This window comes from Penicillium expansum, assembly GCF_000769745.1.
Source record: "Penicillium expansum strain MD-8 chromosome Unknown contig187, whole genome shotgun sequence".
Classification (NCBI taxonomy): domain Eukaryota; kingdom Fungi; phylum Ascomycota; class Eurotiomycetes; order Eurotiales; family Aspergillaceae; genus Penicillium; species Penicillium expansum.
In genome coordinates this window covers 169,030-187,447 of record NW_015971509.1, presented here as the reverse complement: position 1 = coordinate 187,447, position 18,418 = coordinate 169,030, and the positions used below count along the sequence as shown (strand labels likewise).

The 18,418-nt window shown below is 46.8% G+C and overlaps 6 protein-coding genes across 6 annotated transcripts; 3 read left to right on the top strand and 3 right to left on the bottom strand.

Moving 5' to 3' along the window:
• Window positions 1-1,897: 1,897 nt before the first annotated feature.
• PEX2_056440 (F-box protein) lies at window positions 1,898-3,436 on the top strand (the record flags this gene model as incomplete). Its single annotated transcript, XM_016742918.1, has 3 exons — window positions 1,898-1,924; window positions 1,989-3,243; window positions 3,300-3,436. 3 exons carry the CDS (start codon window positions 1,898-1,900, stop codon window positions 3,434-3,436), a joined length of 1,419 nt encoding a protein of 472 aa, XP_016593447.1.
• An 859-nt stretch (window positions 3,437-4,295) lies between these two features.
• PEX2_056430 (uncharacterized protein) lies at window positions 4,296-4,607 on the bottom strand (the record flags this gene model as incomplete). Its single annotated transcript, XM_016742917.1, has 1 exon — window positions 4,296-4,607. One exon carries the CDS (start codon window positions 4,605-4,607, stop codon window positions 4,296-4,298), a length of 312 nt encoding a protein of 103 aa, XP_016593446.1.
• Window positions 4,608-4,875: 268 nt separating this feature from the next.
• PEX2_056420 (uncharacterized protein) lies at window positions 4,876-5,534 on the bottom strand (the record flags this gene model as incomplete). Its single annotated transcript, XM_016742916.1, has 3 exons — window positions 4,876-5,054; window positions 5,107-5,329; window positions 5,391-5,534. 3 exons carry the CDS (start codon window positions 5,532-5,534, stop codon window positions 4,876-4,878), a joined length of 546 nt encoding a protein of 181 aa, XP_016593445.1.
• Window positions 5,535-5,829: 295 nt separating this feature from the next.
• PEX2_056410 (uncharacterized protein) lies at window positions 5,830-6,920 on the top strand (the record flags this gene model as incomplete). Its single annotated transcript, XM_016742915.1, has 2 exons — window positions 5,830-6,246; window positions 6,312-6,920. 2 exons carry the CDS (start codon window positions 5,830-5,832, stop codon window positions 6,918-6,920), a joined length of 1,026 nt encoding a protein of 341 aa, XP_016593444.1.
• Window positions 6,921-9,298: 2,378 nt separating this feature from the next.
• PEX2_056400 (pyruvate kinase CDC19) lies at window positions 9,299-11,341 on the top strand (the record flags this gene model as incomplete). The annotated part of the gene is made up of 7 exons (XM_016742914.1): window positions 9,299-9,422; window positions 9,526-9,570; window positions 9,638-9,684; window positions 9,738-9,940; window positions 10,056-10,889; window positions 10,958-11,039; window positions 11,093-11,341. 7 exons carry the CDS (start codon window positions 9,299-9,301, stop codon window positions 11,339-11,341), a joined length of 1,584 nt encoding a protein of 527 aa, XP_016593443.1.
• A 1,200-nt stretch (window positions 11,342-12,541) lies between these two features.
• PEX2_056390 (uncharacterized protein) lies at window positions 12,542-17,829 on the bottom strand (the record flags this gene model as incomplete). The annotated part of the gene is made up of 12 exons (XM_016742913.1): window positions 12,542-13,401; window positions 13,488-13,643; window positions 13,702-13,749; window positions 13,802-13,861; window positions 13,913-14,110; window positions 14,390-15,713; window positions 15,901-16,037; window positions 16,308-16,607; window positions 16,675-17,129; window positions 17,199-17,322; window positions 17,385-17,511; window positions 17,569-17,829. 12 exons carry the CDS (start codon window positions 17,827-17,829, stop codon window positions 12,542-12,544), a joined length of 4,050 nt encoding a protein of 1,349 aa, XP_016593442.1.
• Window positions 17,830-18,418: the final 589 nt, after the last annotated feature.

The window sequence follows — 18,418 nt, the reverse complement described above, 5'->3', positions numbered from 1 at the left end:
TTCGAGGGTCGTGAGGGTCACCCGCGGGTCACTGCCAGGTCTATTTCTAAGAGTAGACTGATAATAGCACTATTACTTTAATAATTACCTCTATAGCGCGCGGCTTAAACTATCTCTCTAATATAGCGAACTAGCTTAACTATAGAGAGTGGATACTTAAATCCTATCTCTCTTTATCTAATAGCTCTACGCTATACTATCGTACTACTATCTCTTATAGGTATAATAGTAGGTTTACGCGGACTACTTCTTTAGATTTTAATAGGATTAATACCTTTAGCTAGTTAATAAATATATAAATATTTATATAGTATATAGTTCCCTAAAGAGTATAAATATATATATCTAATATAGGGTTAGGTATAAAGTAACCTATATTATCTATCTTCTAGTATATAATATTATATAATATATCCTATCTATCTTAGCCTAGTAGCCTATAAATATTATTATAATATACTATAATAACTTTATTAACTATTACTCGAATATTATTAGCCTTGTATATATAGGCTTAGGTAAGTATATTATTAAGGATCTTATATAGCTTAGCCCTTAATAAGGTGATATTAGATAAAGGTCCCTATAAGATATCCTACTATATATCTTATATTAGTACTAGTAGGGTAGTAAGCTAAAGGAGGGTATATTCCGATTTACCTAGTAGGATCTTACTAGAGAGGTTACTTAAGCCTTTAAGTAGGTCTATAAAAAGGGGAAAGGTTCCTAGTATTAAAGTAATAGGACTTATATATAGCTAGTATTCCTACTAATATAGTTATACCTAGTGTAATTTAGGTTCCTTTAGATATTATATCTAATACTACTCTTTAGGAGGCTATACTTGGTAGGACCCTAAGGGCTCTCCTAGATACTATATCTAGTAAGGCTTATCTTAATATTAATAGTACTATATAGGGATCTTTAAGATAAGCTTCTAAAACTCTTATATAGCCTATCCTAGTTCCTTTTATAGTAACTAATCGGCTAGGTATAAGTTCTCCTTTAGAAGATAGGGTATTTTATAAGTATCTATAATAAAGAGGATATTATCTATAAGCTTAGAAGTCTAGAGCTCTTAGTATAAATTTTTTAGATTATTAAAGTATATAAGTAGCTAATACCTAAGGAGGATATAGCTCTTAAGTTACTTCTTAGTAAGTAATATCGGATATTACCCTAATACAATAAGTATAGATAAACGTTACTTTAATATAATAACTATATATCCTTAAGGATAAAAAGAGTAAGAAGTAATAGATAGGCGATATAGGGTTAGAATAAGCTCCTAGGTTAGGTAACCGGATAGTTAGGGAGAGAGCGATAGTCTAGAAAAGGAGCGAGTTCCTACAGTTAGGTAACTGAGCTTATGATCCCCGCGTGTAGAGGAAATGACTACGCGCGAGCGATAGGCCCGCGGTTTATTATAACGTAGGTAGTGTAAGATATAACTGTATATAATCCGGAGCGCTCGCCGGAGCGCCGTTACGTTTGACGTAACCCGAAAAAATTTTTCGGTAAAAACGATAGGGGGTCAAGGGGGGAGGGCGTAGGTAATCTAAACCCTTTAGCCGCTGGTAACCTAGGGGCTTAGCGACCGGAGAATTCGGTAACCGTATGGTATGCCTAACCAGAGAACCTCTGGCTTTAGCAGGATATGCTACCAATATATTATGGAATAAGCCTGGTTGTGGTAAAGATGCTTGTATTGCTATGGAATTACTGCGTAGGATAAGCTACGCTGCTTAATAATACATCCGTCATCCATCCCCTGAGGGCCAGGCCCTCACAGACTCCATGCATTTGCCCCTCTTAGGTCTCCCGGTGATGTCATTTGCGATACTCTGAGGAACCCATATCACTTATCTCTTGCAAATCTCACCGTATCGAAGGGAAAATGGCGGTTACCGCCCGTCCTACCCTGGTATGTCTAATTATTGCTCTTGATAAAATTACCGTGACCCAGTACTCATATTTTGATGTCGCAGGAACAAATCAACGATGGCCCCAACGACCAGCCAGCTAATGACGGGCACCTATTTCCACCCACAGGGCAATTGTCGTTCCTCGAGAGATTACCCGCTGAGATCATTCAAGATATTGCGTCTTATCTCTCAGCTCAAGATCTCGGCTGCCTGGGTGCCACTTCCCAGGCCCTCGTCGATCATGCATCGAATGACTTGCTCTGGGCCAAACTGGTGAATGAGAGACTACCTGCTCCTATCCAAAGTTCAGGTCCCTTTGGGTCATTTCGCCGTCTCTATCTTGCATATCACCCTTGTTGGTTCATTCCTCAGCACAAGGTCTGGGTCGCAGACAATGAACATACGGGGATGCTGATCATAGCTCGATATGATAATCTTCGGGGTGTGATTGAAGCATACCAGGTCGTTGCAGCACGTGGCACTCCTGAATTTCAAACATGGATATCACATCCGGAAGTTATTATTCAGTCCTTTGAACCTAATGTACATCTGGACATGGGTGATGATCCTGTCCTGTCTCTCAACGACCCTAATCCGTCCTCCCGAACAGCCCCAATCCAATCCTTACAATCAATGAAAGAGAAACGACAGATGTCCATGGCTTCGCATGTCCAGCATATCTACAAACCACTGTCGTTTTGCTCTGAATTAAGCCCCCAAGGACCTTGGGTTAACCCCGATGTGCTTTGGCCGCCACAAACCATCCCGAGTAATGCACGCACAGTTCGTGATTTGGAGGACTCTCCCCCCCCAATACTGAATCATTCGTCGGAATTGTCAGAATCATTCTTCCGTGTCAGGAAGTGGGTAAACCCAGGGCTTATGTTTTCACATCCACCAAAGCAAGCGAATCTAACTTGCTCAACTCTCGATCCTGTCCTTTACACTCCCACTCCTGAAAAACCTTACCAGGGCATTTGGATTGGAGACTACTCAGCCCATGGGTGTGAATTCCTGCTTGTTCTTCAGAAAGATACAACGACTGTAGCACACGGTGATGAAAACGAGTCGCAGATAATGGACACGCAAAACGAGGTCGAATACGGCGACCAAGAAAATATCGAAGATATTGGACAGCGAGGTCAGTTGCAAGCTGTCAAACTGACCGGTGACCCCAATGTTCCTCGTGGCCAGTTCTCGTTTGTTGCCGAAGATATTGGCTCCAGAGGCTTGATTAGTGTCGAGATGGAAGAGCCTTTTGTCGGCGCCCGAAGTGTTCGTTGCCGCGGTCATGTAGCTGGACTTGGGTTCCATGACGGTGAGCAGCCTTACTAAACAAACGAAAACGAACTTTTCTAACATATAATTTGTTAGACACCTACATTGACTCCCAACTGATCCTTATTTCTCCTGACCACATGGCTCATTACTGGAGGGAAATGGGCCATGTCTCCTATTACCACCGTGTGGACATTGACGCTCTACTACGTACATGTGAGGCTCATATGTAATTGACTGGCGTGTTTTTGTTGTTTTTTGTTAATTTTTTTACTTATTACATACCCCTCCTGTTTTGACCGATTTTTACGTTTATTGAGTCATTCAAGTTGTGACATCGATTATTGGACTATCCCAATATTTTGGGAGAACATTGCAGCAGCAACACCTTTGTTTTCTCAAGCGTGCTACTAAACTTGAGTCCTTTGAGGGGAAAAATTCCTTTAGTGCATATATCCTCTTACGTATTCACTTCGTGGACCTCAGGACTCGTGAAACTTGTAGATTTTCAGCAATTATGCCCGAGGTATTAAGCAATTAAGATACTACTAGTATTCAGATACGTTTTATTGCCAAACAAGCAACAATGGTATAGGTAGACTGGAGAGAGATGTGTTATTTAAAACCTTGGAAGGTCCCTCTAGCTTTTACAGAATGATGGATTTGCCGCTGAATTATCGCAGTTTCAAGATCTACCCGAGTGCAGCTATCCAAGCAAACAACAAGCACCCCAAGGCCTAGCGGAAGCGAGAGTTTAAACGGCCCCGGACTTCATTGTTTGTCAAGCGCGTATTGAGAGCCTCCCGCAGTTCCTCGGGCGTCAGTGTTGCCACACGATGTGGACGCACATCCTTCTGGGTCCAATATAGCTTCGCGGGGAGGGACAACAGCTCTCTTTTAGGGATCCGTGAGAGTCTAGCAAGATTGATATTCAATTTATTTTGCCCGAGCTAATGCAGGATGGTCAGAATATCAGTGAGGTCGGCGCGCGTTCTCTGGCGATAGGCTTGTCTTGTCGCCATCCCAGCCGTGCTCCAGCACTTGAGTTTCGTCAGGGCCGATACAGAGGATGTAAGAACTTACTGAACGTGTTCAACCGGCGCCCTGGATGATATTCAGTATTGATTTTGTAGACCCCCGTTGTTCTAGGTGTGTCATGATCGGTTCCGCGTGCCCATGATATCGAGTCTCGACGTAGACTTTTATCCCGCGGTAATCATAGGCCAGTCTTCCAACACCGCTGCGGTTGAACCCTGCTCTTTCCAGTAGTAGTAGTTCACGGCAGTCGTTGTTAGAGACAAAATCGACATTCTGTATATTTATCAGACCGTAAGGCCCTTTGAGACTAAGGGATGTTAGGGGAAATGTGTACCTAGGTGACTCTGTGGCATAGTCAGTTGTCATGTTAATTGCTCTCTATCTTTTACCAAACTGGGATGTTCTCATTTCTCGCATTCTTGAACTATGTGGGCAAGACTATCCAACTAAGTATTTAGTTGGCTAGGAGGCTAGTCACTCTCCGAGGCAACTCACCCCACTTTACCTTGTTCCATCTGATGTCAGGGCATCGCACATCTCATCTGCCGACATGGTCAATGAAAGGTACGGCCGTGCCCGCTGCTCTGCCCGGTACAGTGTTCCCACGAGTTTCATCAGCTTGCCCCTAGGAATATCAGGCAAGCCCAGAGAAATCGATACGGGACTTTTTGTCAGCGAGCCATTGTAAAATGGTTCGGATATCCATGAAGCCAGTCCGGGACCTCGTGTATTGGGCGGCTCGTGTGGCTTGGTCAGCCTCTTTCCAGGGCAAGAGCTTTGTCAACAGCAGAATTGACGGGTGTAAAATTGGGACTATGATCCAAGATTAGTTAAGAGTCTAAATTCGCCGAGCAAGAAAACGCACTCATAGAGATTAACTGACGCCGCGGACAGTCCGTCGGAGCCACAGTGTAAACCTTGGTGGTCCTAGGATTTGGGACCCATGGTGCAGTTCCCATGACCTCCATATCGATGTGAACTTTAGTGCCATGGTGATGGTAGACCAATCGGTTATCCCTGCTCTCCGTGATGTTCGGGTATTGTAGCAGAAGCTTGCGGCAATTTTTCTCCACGATAAGGTCGATGTCCTATGGGTTTGTCAGATCAGGAGTCCTCTTTGAGGCAACCGAAATCAGAAGAACATGGTACCTCTGTCACTCGACCTTCTCCTCCTCCAAGGAGACCTGTAGCATATCCGCCTATGAAGATGTGGGAAATTCTCTCACAACGCAAGATATTTGTCAAGGTTGTTGCTGCTGCGTGTAAATGGATGAAATCGCTTTGAGAAGGCATGATAGCGGTTGTTGGAGAGGAAGAGAAGAGAAGGAGAAGAAGAGAAATGAACTGGTATTTGAAGGAACCAGCAAGATGATGATGAGGCAAACAAATAAATCAAAATGATTGTTCTTCAGCTCAGAAGCGAAGATAGTCGTCACCTCTTCTTGTCACCTCTTCTTGTCACTTCTTCTCACTTCTGTCCTACTCCTTCCCACTACGCCCTCACTCTTTTGAAAACTAACGCCCTGTGCCAGTTTTCTCAATTGCCTATTCATCCAATATTGGACCGTTTTACAATCATCAATTATCAATGATGGAGACCGAAGAGATCAAAAGGCTCGCAGCCCCCCCTCATGGCTCGCCCAGTATTGAGGCAACGCCAACCTTTCCTGAGGAGATCGAAGGACTCGCAGTCCCCCTTCCTGCCTCGCCTGCCATTGAGCCGATGCCAACTTCTCTCGAGCGGGGCAATCCAGCTTTAGTCCCGCTTTCACCCTCGCTTGTCATCGAGCCGATGTCATGGTCTCAACCTAACCCAGGCTTCTCGGAAGAAGCAAGTCAACAGACCAAGAAATCAGACTCACAGCTTGTCAACCTGATACCGCACCAAGAATTTCCCGATTCTGGGATGAAGGAAGCTTTGAAAGTACTTATCGAGAACACCATCTCTGTTGTGGAGTACGGGCACCAGGTTCTATACAGATGTGGATATGCAGAGGCTCTGATTGTAAGTGATGAAAGCTTCCTCTCCACTACCTCAAATAAAACATCCAGCTGACAGTATTTCAACAGGTCGTAGAGTGGGTTGTGCCCGATAAACAGCTGTTGTTTGCTTCACAGATGTTGCTCGAAAACAACTGGCCCCGCCTCCTTTACTACGAGAGAGATTGGAATGGTAAACCTAGAGCCCCTGAATACTGGGAAGCTCAATACCTGATACACGCACTTGATGACGAGGGCTGGATGCGTGTCCATCTTATCCCTCTGTCATTGGTTGGTTTCACTCTTGAGGACACTGTCGAGGTTCCCTCGACATTTGCCGATGAGCTCCACCTCCTCACCCCCAAACCTCCCCATTACATGTCATCCTTGATACGTCATCTCTTGCAACTCCCCATTGATCACGATAGCCGAGTTCGAGTCGAGAAAGACCTTATGGGGTTTATTTCTGCTTACATTCTCAAAGATGGACCCGCCAATACGACTATGTGGACATATCTCAATGGCCAGGAGAGCGATGAGGATTACCAGAAAAGGGTTGAAGAAGGGGTCCGATTCATGAAGACATGGGACTGGGGCAAGATTGAGGAAAGATACCTGGCCATAGCTGAATGTGCGGTCCGAGATTGCCACTACATCCATACCCTGACGGCCGCTCACAAAGAGCAACATACGCCCTGAGTTGACCTTGAGAGGTGGCAGGAGCTTTTGATACATATAGCTGAGAGATGAAGTCCTGTGACTGCGTCTCCTTTTCGGCTAGAACGTTTTTCATCTGACTCTTCATTCATTATTTTCCCCATGGCTTGAGATAGATAGTTATGAACAACAGCTTTAGACAGACATCCTTTTTTTTGTCAGACATTTCTTTCTTACCCTTCCATAAACTTATTCTACAACTACAGGGGAAGTTTCGGGGTGCAATATCAGATAATGCTCAAAAGCTAGGTGTTTTCTAGGACCATGATGACATGCTTGGGACTCTGTAGTGTGCAACAATGTACTTCAGAAACTCGCGACCGAAACTCGCCAACCGGTTAATTATTTCGACTGAGAGTCTGAAGAACTAATCAAGTATTCAATACTGATCCAGGCCTAGGTATGCACCAAGAGAACGATCTCGGGTTATCCGGACCTATTGGTGATAGACAACTTTATATGTCTGTAACTTTTGTTTATATTTATAAGGAGAATATATCAAGGATTGTCGGTTAAACTCATGGCTGAATTTGTGTGATGATAATAGAACAGGCAGAAAGATAAAAGGTATCGAAAAGTCAAGACGCTATGACCTTGAGAGCATCGGTCGAAAGTGGAGGCTGGAGCGCAGATAAGAATTGGTCATCATTCGTCAATCCAGCCTTGAAGCATATACTTGTGGCGGCCGGTTGGTTTAAAAAGAAACACCGTCCACAACACAGACTCAATCTGTACGTACTGATATTGTATCATATTGCCATAGGGCCAAGCGTTGAGACCAAGGCCCAGATTCATGCCGCCAGTCAAGTCCCGCGGTGATCTATGCACACCCGCGAGTTTCCATGTGTACCACTTCAGAGTCCGCTATCATACACACATCAGATGGCCGAAAGTAAAATCGTGACAAAGGGATCGCCGGTCGTCTCCCCGAGTTAAGTATGGCGGCGCCAATCACCGGCGTCGTTCGAACCAGGAAGATGAGCCCATAACAGCCACTGACTGGTCCATCATCCACTCGCCAACACCAAGGTAGCTGTCAACCCATTTCTTGACGTCTTTGTTTTCTGTGATCTTGTCTGAATTGAGGCTAGGGCTAGGAAAGTCCCACGCACACACGACCCAACGAACGGGGGTGCGCGGGGGGTAACAGAGTTAGCCAACGGTTATCTTATGCATATCAAGAGCACCCAAGACGAGCAGCAAGCATAATGAATGATAGCTTGGAAAAATAGGATCGTGAGGGGTAGGGGTGTATTTACGTGAGGCCCGTGGAACGCTTGACACCTGCCAGGAAGGCGGAGACTGAGATGAGAGGCACCGGTTAGTTTGTAGTCCGAGGTAAAATATGGACCTGAAGGACTCACAGAGAACCGCATCAAATGCGTAGTGGGTAAGACGGCCAATCTAGATTCCAGCGAACATTCAAGTCAGTCATGGCATGCTCTGTGTTCCGGGGACCTCGGTTGTCCAGGATCAACCAGCAAAGATCTCTTACCATGATGCCGAATAGAAGACGTTAACACTGTGGATATTGAGTAACCGGTAGTCACCAAAAAAGCTTGAGAGACAAAAGTAAGAGAAGGACCCAAGCTGTCATGGAGACCGCCTAAAGAGCGGTCACGTGTGAATTCACATGACGTCTCTGGAGTGGCTGGAGATGAGGCTGGTTGGTACCTGACATAATCCATATTGTGGCGGGGCCGGATTAGGCCAAGCTTAGGACAACGTTGTCCACCTGCCCACCAGCTGCCCACCTGCCCACCTGCAGATGCCCAGATGGGCACTAACCCGGATTTGGTCTATCGATAAGCATTCTCATCCCACCGAAATCCCCTTTCGCCTCTGGGCCCGCGGGGGTCTCTGAGCTGTGGCTCGATCAATTGGGTGTCTGTATTTGTCACATTTATTCGATAGAAAGACTCCAATCTACAGCGCGTAGGACAGCACGGGGCAATCCTCCGCTTTTTTGCGGTCAACCCAGTCTGGAGTTGATATATAATATTTTTTTTCTGCCTGGACTATTTATGCCGCCTCTGCCGACAACTCCAGCTCTCAGGAAATGGAAAATATGGCCAGAGAAAGAGACAGAAACAAGACCAATAAAATACTCATATTTCATAAAATTCACAGTTTAATTTAGTATAGAGATTGTCCAGGGTCAATAGTACTGGCAAAAAAATGTCTTGGGATGGAACCAATACTCACACCGGCGGCCAACATTTTCCCTCCCGCCCCGCACCCATCCGTTTTCTCTTTCCCCTCCTCTCATCCTTTCTCTTCTACCATCCTCTCTGATTCTCAATTGATCAGAACTCCCTTACCCTTTCTAAATTAATTCAACAATTGTTGATCATATCAAAATGGCAGCTACCAACTCCCTCGACCACCTGAGCAACCGCATGAAGCTGGAGTGGCACTCCAAGCTCAACACCGAGATGGTGCCTGCGAAGAACTTCCGCCGTACCTCCATCATCTGTACCATCGGTATGTCAACCCAACAATGAGAAACTTCTTCAGGTTGAGCCCTGTCAAAGAAGCTGCGATGGAGAAAAAAAAACCCCCCGATTACTAACAGGCAATCGATCAGGTCCCAAGACAAACTCCGCTGAGAAGATCAATGCTCTCCGCACAGGTATGGCAATAGAGTCTCCGATGGAAATGAGCAGCTTTTTTGGGTAGTGATACTGACATGACCATAGTCGGTCTTAACGTTGTTCGCATGAACTTCTCCCACGGATCATACGAGGTCAGTATCTCCAATCAACATCTGATGAAGCCCTTCACTGACATTGCCCGTAGTACCACCAATCTGTCATTGACAACTCTCGCGAGGCTGCCCGTATCCAGACTGGTCGCCCTCTCGCCATTGCTCTCGACACCAAGGGCCCCGAGATCCGTACCGGTAACACCGTCGGTGACAAGGATTTCCCCATCAAGCAGGGTACCGTGCTCAACATCACCACCGATGAGGCATACGCCACTGCTTCTGATGATAAGAACATGTAAGATCATCCCCACTGCCGAAGGGTGAATTGTTTCAACCGACGTTCGCTCAACGTATTTGCGTGGCCTGACGAGCTTGACATGTGACGTGGACTGACAAGTGTGTGACGACAGGTACTTGGACTACAAGAACATCACCAATGTGATCACTCCTGGAAAGCTCATCTATGTTGACGATGGCATTCTGTCCTTCGAGGTCATTGAGGTTGTTGATGAGCAGACCCTTAAGGTCAAGTGCCTGAACGACGGCAACATCTCATCCCGCAAGGGTGTCAACCTGCCCGGCACTGATGTAGACCTCCCCGCTCTCTCTGAGAAGGATATTGCCGATTTGCGATTCGGTGTCAAGAACAAGGTCGACATGGTCTTTGCCTCATTTATCCGTCGCGGTAGCGACATCAAGCACATCCGTTCCATCCTCGGCGAGGACGGCAAGGAGATTCAGATCATCGCCAAGATTGAGAACCAGCAGGGTGTCAACAACTTCGATGAGATTCTCGCAGAGACCGACGGTGTCATGGTCGCCCGTGGTGACCTCGGTATCGAGATCCCCGCCCCCAAGGTTTTCCTTGCCCAGAAGATGATGATTGCCAAGTGTAACATCAAGGGTAAGCCCGTTATCTGTGCCACCCAGATGCTGGAGTCCATGACATACAACCCCCGCCCCACTCGTGCCGAGGTTTCCGATGTTGCCAACGCCGTTCTCGACGGTGCCGACTGTGTCATGCTGTCTGGTGAGACCGCTAAGGGTAACTACCCTTGCGAGGCCGTTAAGATGATGTCCGAGACCTGCTTGCTGGCTGAGGTTGCCATTCCTCACTTCAACGTCTTTGACGAGCTGCGCAACCTGGCCCCTCGCCCCACCGAGACCTCCGAGTCCGTTGCCATGGCCGCTGTCAGCGCCAGTTTGGAGCTGAACGCCGGTGCCATCATCGTTCTGACCACCAGGTATGTGTCGGAAAAGCGTTTCTGTCGTTTTGTCGTTTTGTATAACAATCATACTAACAAGTTCATAGTGGTAAAACCGCCCGTCTTGTGTCCAAGTACCGTCCCGTTTGCCCCATCCTGATGGTCACTCGCAACGAGACCGCTGCCCGGGTAAGTCCAATTCGATCGTTCGAATGTCGTTCTTTGCTGACAATAGTTTCCAGTACTCCCACCTGTACCGTGGTGTGTGGCCGTTCTACTTCCCCGAGAGCAAGCCTGACTTCAACGTCAAGATCTGGCAGGAGGATGTCGACCGTCGCCTCAAGTGGGGTATCAACCACGGTCTCAAGCTCGGAATCATCAACAAGGGCGACCCTATCGTCTGTGTCCAGGGATGGCGTGGCGGTATGGGCCACACCAACACCGTTCGTGTCGTGCCCGCCGATGACAACCTCGGTTTGGCCGAAGAGTAAATCTGTAAACTCATCAGATGGTAAGCTTTCGGTGATCGATGGTCCAGTGTGCTTTGTTTACCGCCGGTGTGCGGATGGGATACATACCTCTTTTTCTTCCCTTTATTCTCGCTTTTTTTTTCTGCTTTCAAAGCCAAATTTGTTCTCCGCTGTGTGGTCTGGACCACAGTCTGGAAGGTTAATATATTGCTCATGTAAATGAAACGAATTTAATGCTTTCCGGTCAAATTAGTGGGTTAGTAAAGCCTAGACAATTCAAATTGAATTGAATAGACATGGAACTTGTATTTTGTGCCTGAGTCCTTGTAGACTTGATTTGTAGCGCGTCAAGAGTTCGTGACATAGTCGTCTGGCATTAGCATGCCAATGCAGACTAACTGCTCTGTAGTCAATGTGCGACTGAAACTGGAATGATCCTCTTGAGTATCATAAAAGACTTCTGTCAAAAGAACTTGAAGGAGAAAAAACGAAATTCGCACGAGAATCAGATGCGGGGGGACGCAGGGGCCCGAGGCAGGGCAGCTTTAAAACCCCCGGCACCTCGGCCGCTCCATGTGCCCGAGGGGTGTTGACTAGATCAACAGGGCATATGCCGCAGACGCATTCTGTGCTTCCGCCTCTCTGTAGTAGGGAATGATGCGATTTTTGAAATCGTCTTGACGTCAGGTTAGCGAAAGAAATAAAAAGAGAATTAGAAAAAAAAGGGCCAGTAAATTAGTTAAACAAATTTCGCGGAGCCTTTGCCGTCCCGAACCCGGTTTCTGCCGATGGTTCCAACGTCAAGATTAGGCTGTGATATATAGATCTGTGTCATTTCAAGTGGAAATTATATAGCATCCCCCTTAGAAGTGCGGACAGCACCAATTATAGGTTGAAAACCATTAATATATTGTTCATATTGGAGTCCAATGCACAGTATAAAGCTATGATAGCACTTTTTGAACTGAACACACGTCATTTTTGACTTTCTATATACCGTCCTGTGGATAGTGGGCAATTCATCGCAACACTGAATACAGAGAGATCATACAAGCCACTTTTCAGCCGATCCAGACGTCTTTACTATTGTGTCTCGACCAAAAGTATCACGTACACCGGAGATTATTGGGAATAGTTGCCTTCAGGGAGTCTCGAATTATTCCAATCATTCAAAAGGCTATTTAGAGAACTGGAGGATCTAAATACAATTGGAAATCACTTCTAATGGGGCGCTTCTTGGTTCTGAGGCGAATATGGGTTTGTCTGTCCGTGAGGGAAAGCGGTTGTGCCGGCTGGGAGACCACTATGTTGCGATGGACCCGTTGCGCCAATGGGTATATTCATCATCCCTGGCCAATTTTGTGGAACCTGTTGCGGCATATTCTGGAAATTTCCCGGGCTTCCGTATGCAAACCCAGAGGGAAACTGCTGTGGGTAAGGGGCCTGGAAGAAAGGCCCTGCCGGCTGCTGCATGGGTCCACTTGGATATCCTTGCTGAGCCACCGGGACGTTCAGCGTCGGGGGGCTTGGTTGACTCGCATGGCTGTTGTAAGATAACAGTGGGTTCACCGTTTCCGACATCTTCGACTGGGCTCGCAAGTTCTGGTCTTGGGCCCTTTCATCTGCGAAGGCACCAAATATATCTTTGAGGTGTTGAGCAAACTCTAGATAAGCATCGGTAACTGTCTTGAGATGCTTTTCTTGAAGTCGGACTTCGACTCCAGCGTCGACCACAGCGTCATGTTTGCCTCCTTGCGCCTCGAACTCGGCGAGAGCAAGTGCCGTTTGGCAAGCATTGCGGATTTCACGTCCATTCAACCTTGCTTTTTCATTGGCCAGGAAGTATTGGCTGACGAATTCTAGAATCTGCTTATCAATGTGGATTTTTCTGCCCTTTGTCTGAAACCTTTCTATGATCATGGCTAGGTTCAATTGGAAGACTTGTATGGTAGATATCAATGTCAGCGGCGGATAATAGAGACTGATGTGGATACGCGAGGCGAAAGCCTCGTCGAAGTCGCCGACACGATTGGTGGTTAGAAACAATATTCCGGCATAATATTCCAGAACACGCAAGAAAACTTTCATGAAATTAGCATGAGGTTAGACCCCAAAGGATTGGTTAGATGGGACGGAGTGTTTAGACATAAAGAAATGATTCTCATACCGGCTACTAGCCCATTGCGCGTGAAGTCCGTTGGAGTGCGAGCTGCAAGAAAGACGTCTGCTTCATCAAGTAGCAGAATACAGCCCCATCGGTTGGCAAGCGAGAAATTCGTCTCCAGTGCCTCTTCAACTTCTTTGGCACTAGATCCAAGATCCCCTATGATAAGTAGATTAGCGAAGTAAACCATCAGGGGGGAAATGACTATTTATTTTACCGCAGGTAATTTGGAACAGCGGCTTCTGAAACAAGTCCGCAATACATTCTGTAAACTGTCAGCAAGATCCTGAGGTGATTTCTTGCGTTCATCTCCTCACCAGCTGTTGATGTCTTCCCTACACCGGGAGCTCCATGGAGAAGCATAATCAATCCTTTGCCTGCGCTTATGTTAACAGAAAGTTGGAATCGTATGGATAAGAATCGCAAACCTTTCCCGCGTGCAAAATCCACTTGTTCGTTTCTTGATCCTCCCGACTCCTTGTCGCGGAAGTGCTGGGCAATCAAAGACTGCACCATCTGCTTGTGACCAGGTGGCAGCACAAGCTTGTCAAATGGAGTCTCACGCTTGTGGCCCGCACTATCTTCTTCAGATCGAAAATCGACCAGATCTGCAAGGTCAAGAGGTGCTAGAATCATAGTGAGTAAGAATATCCAGGCAGCGGTCACAGTTACAAAAGGAAATTACTGGCCCCATTTTCGAGTGCGAAGCACAAATCCAAAGACCCGGTATGACATTATCAAGAGCTCATCATCTGTCAATTTTCCCCTGTCAAGCTCCACCAAAGTCCGGGGATAAACGGCGACAGATGGCAGTCTTGATCGATCTTGTGGATTCAGACTTCCCATAAAGTCTTCATTCCGTTTGGTATCGACATGTGAATCGTCGTAAACGTCCTCAAGCTTACAACATTGGGCCGAGCAATTTTTGCCGGCCTCAGCGTCCGGGATATTTCCAAGCAATTCTTCGATCTCCGGTTTCCAGTCTTTGTTTGCAGGGACCGAGAGTGCCTCAGAAAAGTAAATCACTACCTGGCCATCTACTTCGTCCCGGGTATCCAGCGTGAGCCCAGAACAATGCATGTGCTTGACAGCAGTCATGGTGATAAATTCCCTTCCCCTTTGTATGAGCTTTTCCCGAAGGCCCGGGGTCTTTGAAAACCGAAGCGGCTGCACAGGCAAGAGGGTAATGCTTTTCTCGCCATCGAAAGCCTCAATCTCAAATTCTTCGGATACTGGACCCAACTGCTTGTCATCAAAGTCCACATAGACGCAGTGGATGCGCATTGGTTTCTCTTCTGATTCGCTATCAAAACGGTTGTAGAAATTGTCCCAGGGCAAGACACCTTGATGCTTGGGACTAGTGACACTAAGGATGCGGTATGCTTGTAGACCCTTGTGTCCAATCACTTCGTCGCCAGGTTTGAACAAATACCATAGATCTGCGAAGGTGACCATTTGGTGATTTTCGCTGGTCAGGTATTCCTTCTTGGCTGTTATCTCATCATCGATAAAGTCGAGAAGGCAAGTCAGATGCTGCAGGACAATTGATGGCGTTTTAAACCAATCCTGTCTTGTGATCTGGTCTAACAGCGTAATTTCTGGTATGGATTCGGTGTCCTCAGTATCTTTGGTACGATCCTCAGGCTTCGTGGCAAGGGCATCATGCCAAAGTCGAAAATCCTTCTCATAATATGAAAGGGCTTTGAAAGGCCGGGTCATTATGAGTGATCCACTGTCATAGGAAACTTCCTTGTACTGGATCATGGCGAGCAGGTGAAGAAGTGGTACAGAGTTGATTCTAATTCGTTCTGGGAGCGGAGCCTGCCCCGGTAAAAGACTTTTGGTGGCTGTCTTGCGGTCTTTTAAGATGTCATCACTCTTGTCTGTGGCTATAAGATGAATGGGAATATCCAAGATGTCGTAACTGGTACTGGTCTCTGGTTCACCGATGAGAATTTCGAGGACAGACCGGGAACCCAAATCTATAATTTGGCCTGGAAGGGTTCTAAAACGTTGCCATTCAATGCGTTTCATTGTTGCCTCAGCATGAACCTCTGCTTCAGATGATTTGGACTTGCTTCCAGGTTGCGATGAGTTTTTCTCTGGATTATCCTGATCTGCGTCGGCCTGTAGTACTGATTCAGTGTGCGCGGCATGGGACCTTGCTCCTTCTTCTTCCTCTTCCTTTGCTTGTCTCTGGGCCTCCTTCTGCATTTCTCGCTCAAGTGTCTACGCTCTCATCCCGTCGTATCGCTCTTGCACTGCATAGAGATACTCCATCTCCAGTTCATAGCTGTATCGTGCTTCAGTCGCCGACGTGTGAATTCAAAGGCTAGATCATCTGCTTGAGGTTGAATATAGCCATCAAGGAAGGGGCTGGGTCTCGCTTTCTACGTATCAAAATTTGATCACTGACTATAAACCCCATGGAAATTGCTTCGATATCTGAGGCAGAGATTATCGCCAGACTATCATCCAATCTATGCTGCGAGGCTTCGTCGGCAACGGAGAAATCTGGGCCGAGGGCTGGGATAGGAACACCGACATTGTCGTCTTTAACGCATGGAACAGTTAGCTATACACTCTTCTGAGGTCAATACCTTTCCTATATTTGGCAGTTTGAGCTAGGTAGCACTTTGTGCTCCGTACAGCGTGGGGTTATCCCTTGGGAGTGGGAGGTACAGGGGAAGCTCTAAGCAATTACTAGCTGGTCCACATATCCTCAAAACATGTCAATTTGATTTAACCCTAAACCCCCGAGAGAATCTCTCATTTCCATGGCTCTGAGTATCAGATCCTCCAATAGAACCTATGCCAATTCACACTCGATAACGCTCTCGACTCCTTTGTGGATATTCCAAATCTTCGTGATCTTCAGCCCAGCAGATTCCACCAGTTGGTGCCACTCGGCTTCGGTCCGCTCGGTCGTAGCGAAATCGGCCATCATGATAATATCCATGCTAGTTGTCTCCCAGTATGCGCCGGTATCAGTGATGACTAGGTCGTTAATCAGCAACTTGCTGAATCCGGGCTTCATGGCCTCCGCGATAGCCTTCAACATCTTGCGCGCATTATCATCCGACCAGTCGTGGACGACAGTGTGGAAATAGTAGGCGCGAGCACCTATAGAATGGAAGGTTAGCTTTAGTCTAAGTCGAGAGGGGGATATATGTAGAAGGAAAAAATATACCCTTGATAGGCTGCTCAGTGAAGAAGTCATGCACCATTGGCTCGATGGAGGGGTGCAGTTGCTTTTTCTTGGATTGAGCGGTCAACTCAGGAGTGTCCTGCAGCACCAGGCGTCCAGGAGCATCAGGCCACTTGCGTCTGAACTCTGAGATATCGTGGCCCAGGCCGCCACCAAGATCGACGAGGAGAACATCATTCGGTCCGACATTTGCGATCAGGCTGGGCACGTCGTAGAAACCAACATCCATCCAGCTAGGACGTCCTTGGCGGTAGAAAGCCATATGATTGTTGAACTGGCCAGCAACCTTTGGGTTCGCCTTCATGTACTCGAAAAAGTGAAGATCGGTTTTGTATCCGCGCTGGAAGGCACAATCCTTGCCGTTAGTTGGATTGACATATCCATTCTCTTTAAGATGAGCCGGCAGAGCAAGCACACCGAACATGACGGAGTTAGTTCTGACCAATGAGTTAATATTATACTGTTTTATTCTTTTTTTGATTCCGGATCCACGGGCTCAGACTTACGCGCAAGCATATGAATCGCTGCATAGTTGCCAGCTCAACGTAATGGAAGTTCCGGTGCGGCGGTATTCATTAGGACCGGCCTCAAGGATAACACCCACTGTGCTCAAGTGCTTCAGGATGCGTCCTGATTAGATTTATGGTTAGCTAGGTGTGCATACAAGACATGCGGGATAGTAAGTCACATACTAAGAAGGGCTGGGTCAGCACCCGTGGCCTTGGCTAGCTCGGCAGCAGACTTAGGCTTCTCATCCTTGGACAAAATAGCAAAAAGCCCCAGATCAATACCTATCTCCACAGAGGCATAGGTAGAAGCCTATAAAGCCAATATTAGTGGCTGTGGACGACACAAAATTGAAGTTTGGGAATTTACCAGCTCCCAACAGTGTCTGTTCATAGCCTCACGCGGGGTCTGAAGTGCATAGACCAGGGATTGTGCAGCTTCCAAAAGCGCAATTCGATCATCGTAGTCTTGCAGGTTGGCAGATTTCCCAAGGGAAGCAACCTGCTTGACCAGGCTAGGAACCAGCTCTGGCGTGCTAGGGGAAGTTGCCACGCGGGCCAAGAAGGCCTCATGAGGTTCACCGTCAGCGCGGGTGGTTCCACTCAATGTAAGGCTTGCAATATCGGCCATTGTGGATGTAATATAAGTAAGCTTGAAAGTGTAGAAGAGTTTGAAAGTGTAGAAGTGTGTGAAGAGATGTAGAATAAAAAGGCACTCGAGGGGCCTTTATATAATCTACATTCACTCTCTATGAATCATCTTTTTTCGAAATTTGATGTAGTCACTACTTCGAATGAAGATACATCAGCTGAGCAATGGCTAGACCGGGTACGACCATGCAGTGCCGCTGTCATGAAGCTAAATACATTTCACCTGGGCCCTGTGAGCTCCTTCTTTTGTCGAAGTTGGGGTCCGGGGAAGTGGAGGGTTGGTAGTTTAATCCAGACCGTCTGTGTAACAAACCGACTTGAGTAAGAATATATCCAATAGACCACTTCATGAAGTTTACTCCCGGGGTCCTGGCGCCCCGGCAGCTATGAAATAAGGACAGAAGTATCAAAATGCGTTAGCATCCCGGTACCCCATTTTAAACGGTGTGGTGGGGATGCCAACATATTCCCATCCATTCGGCCAGTTCTGTCAGGATCTTAGCCCCTATAAGACCCATTGACCCCGGGAGTGGCCTTGGGAGCCTTTCAAGATTATCTAGGTATATATT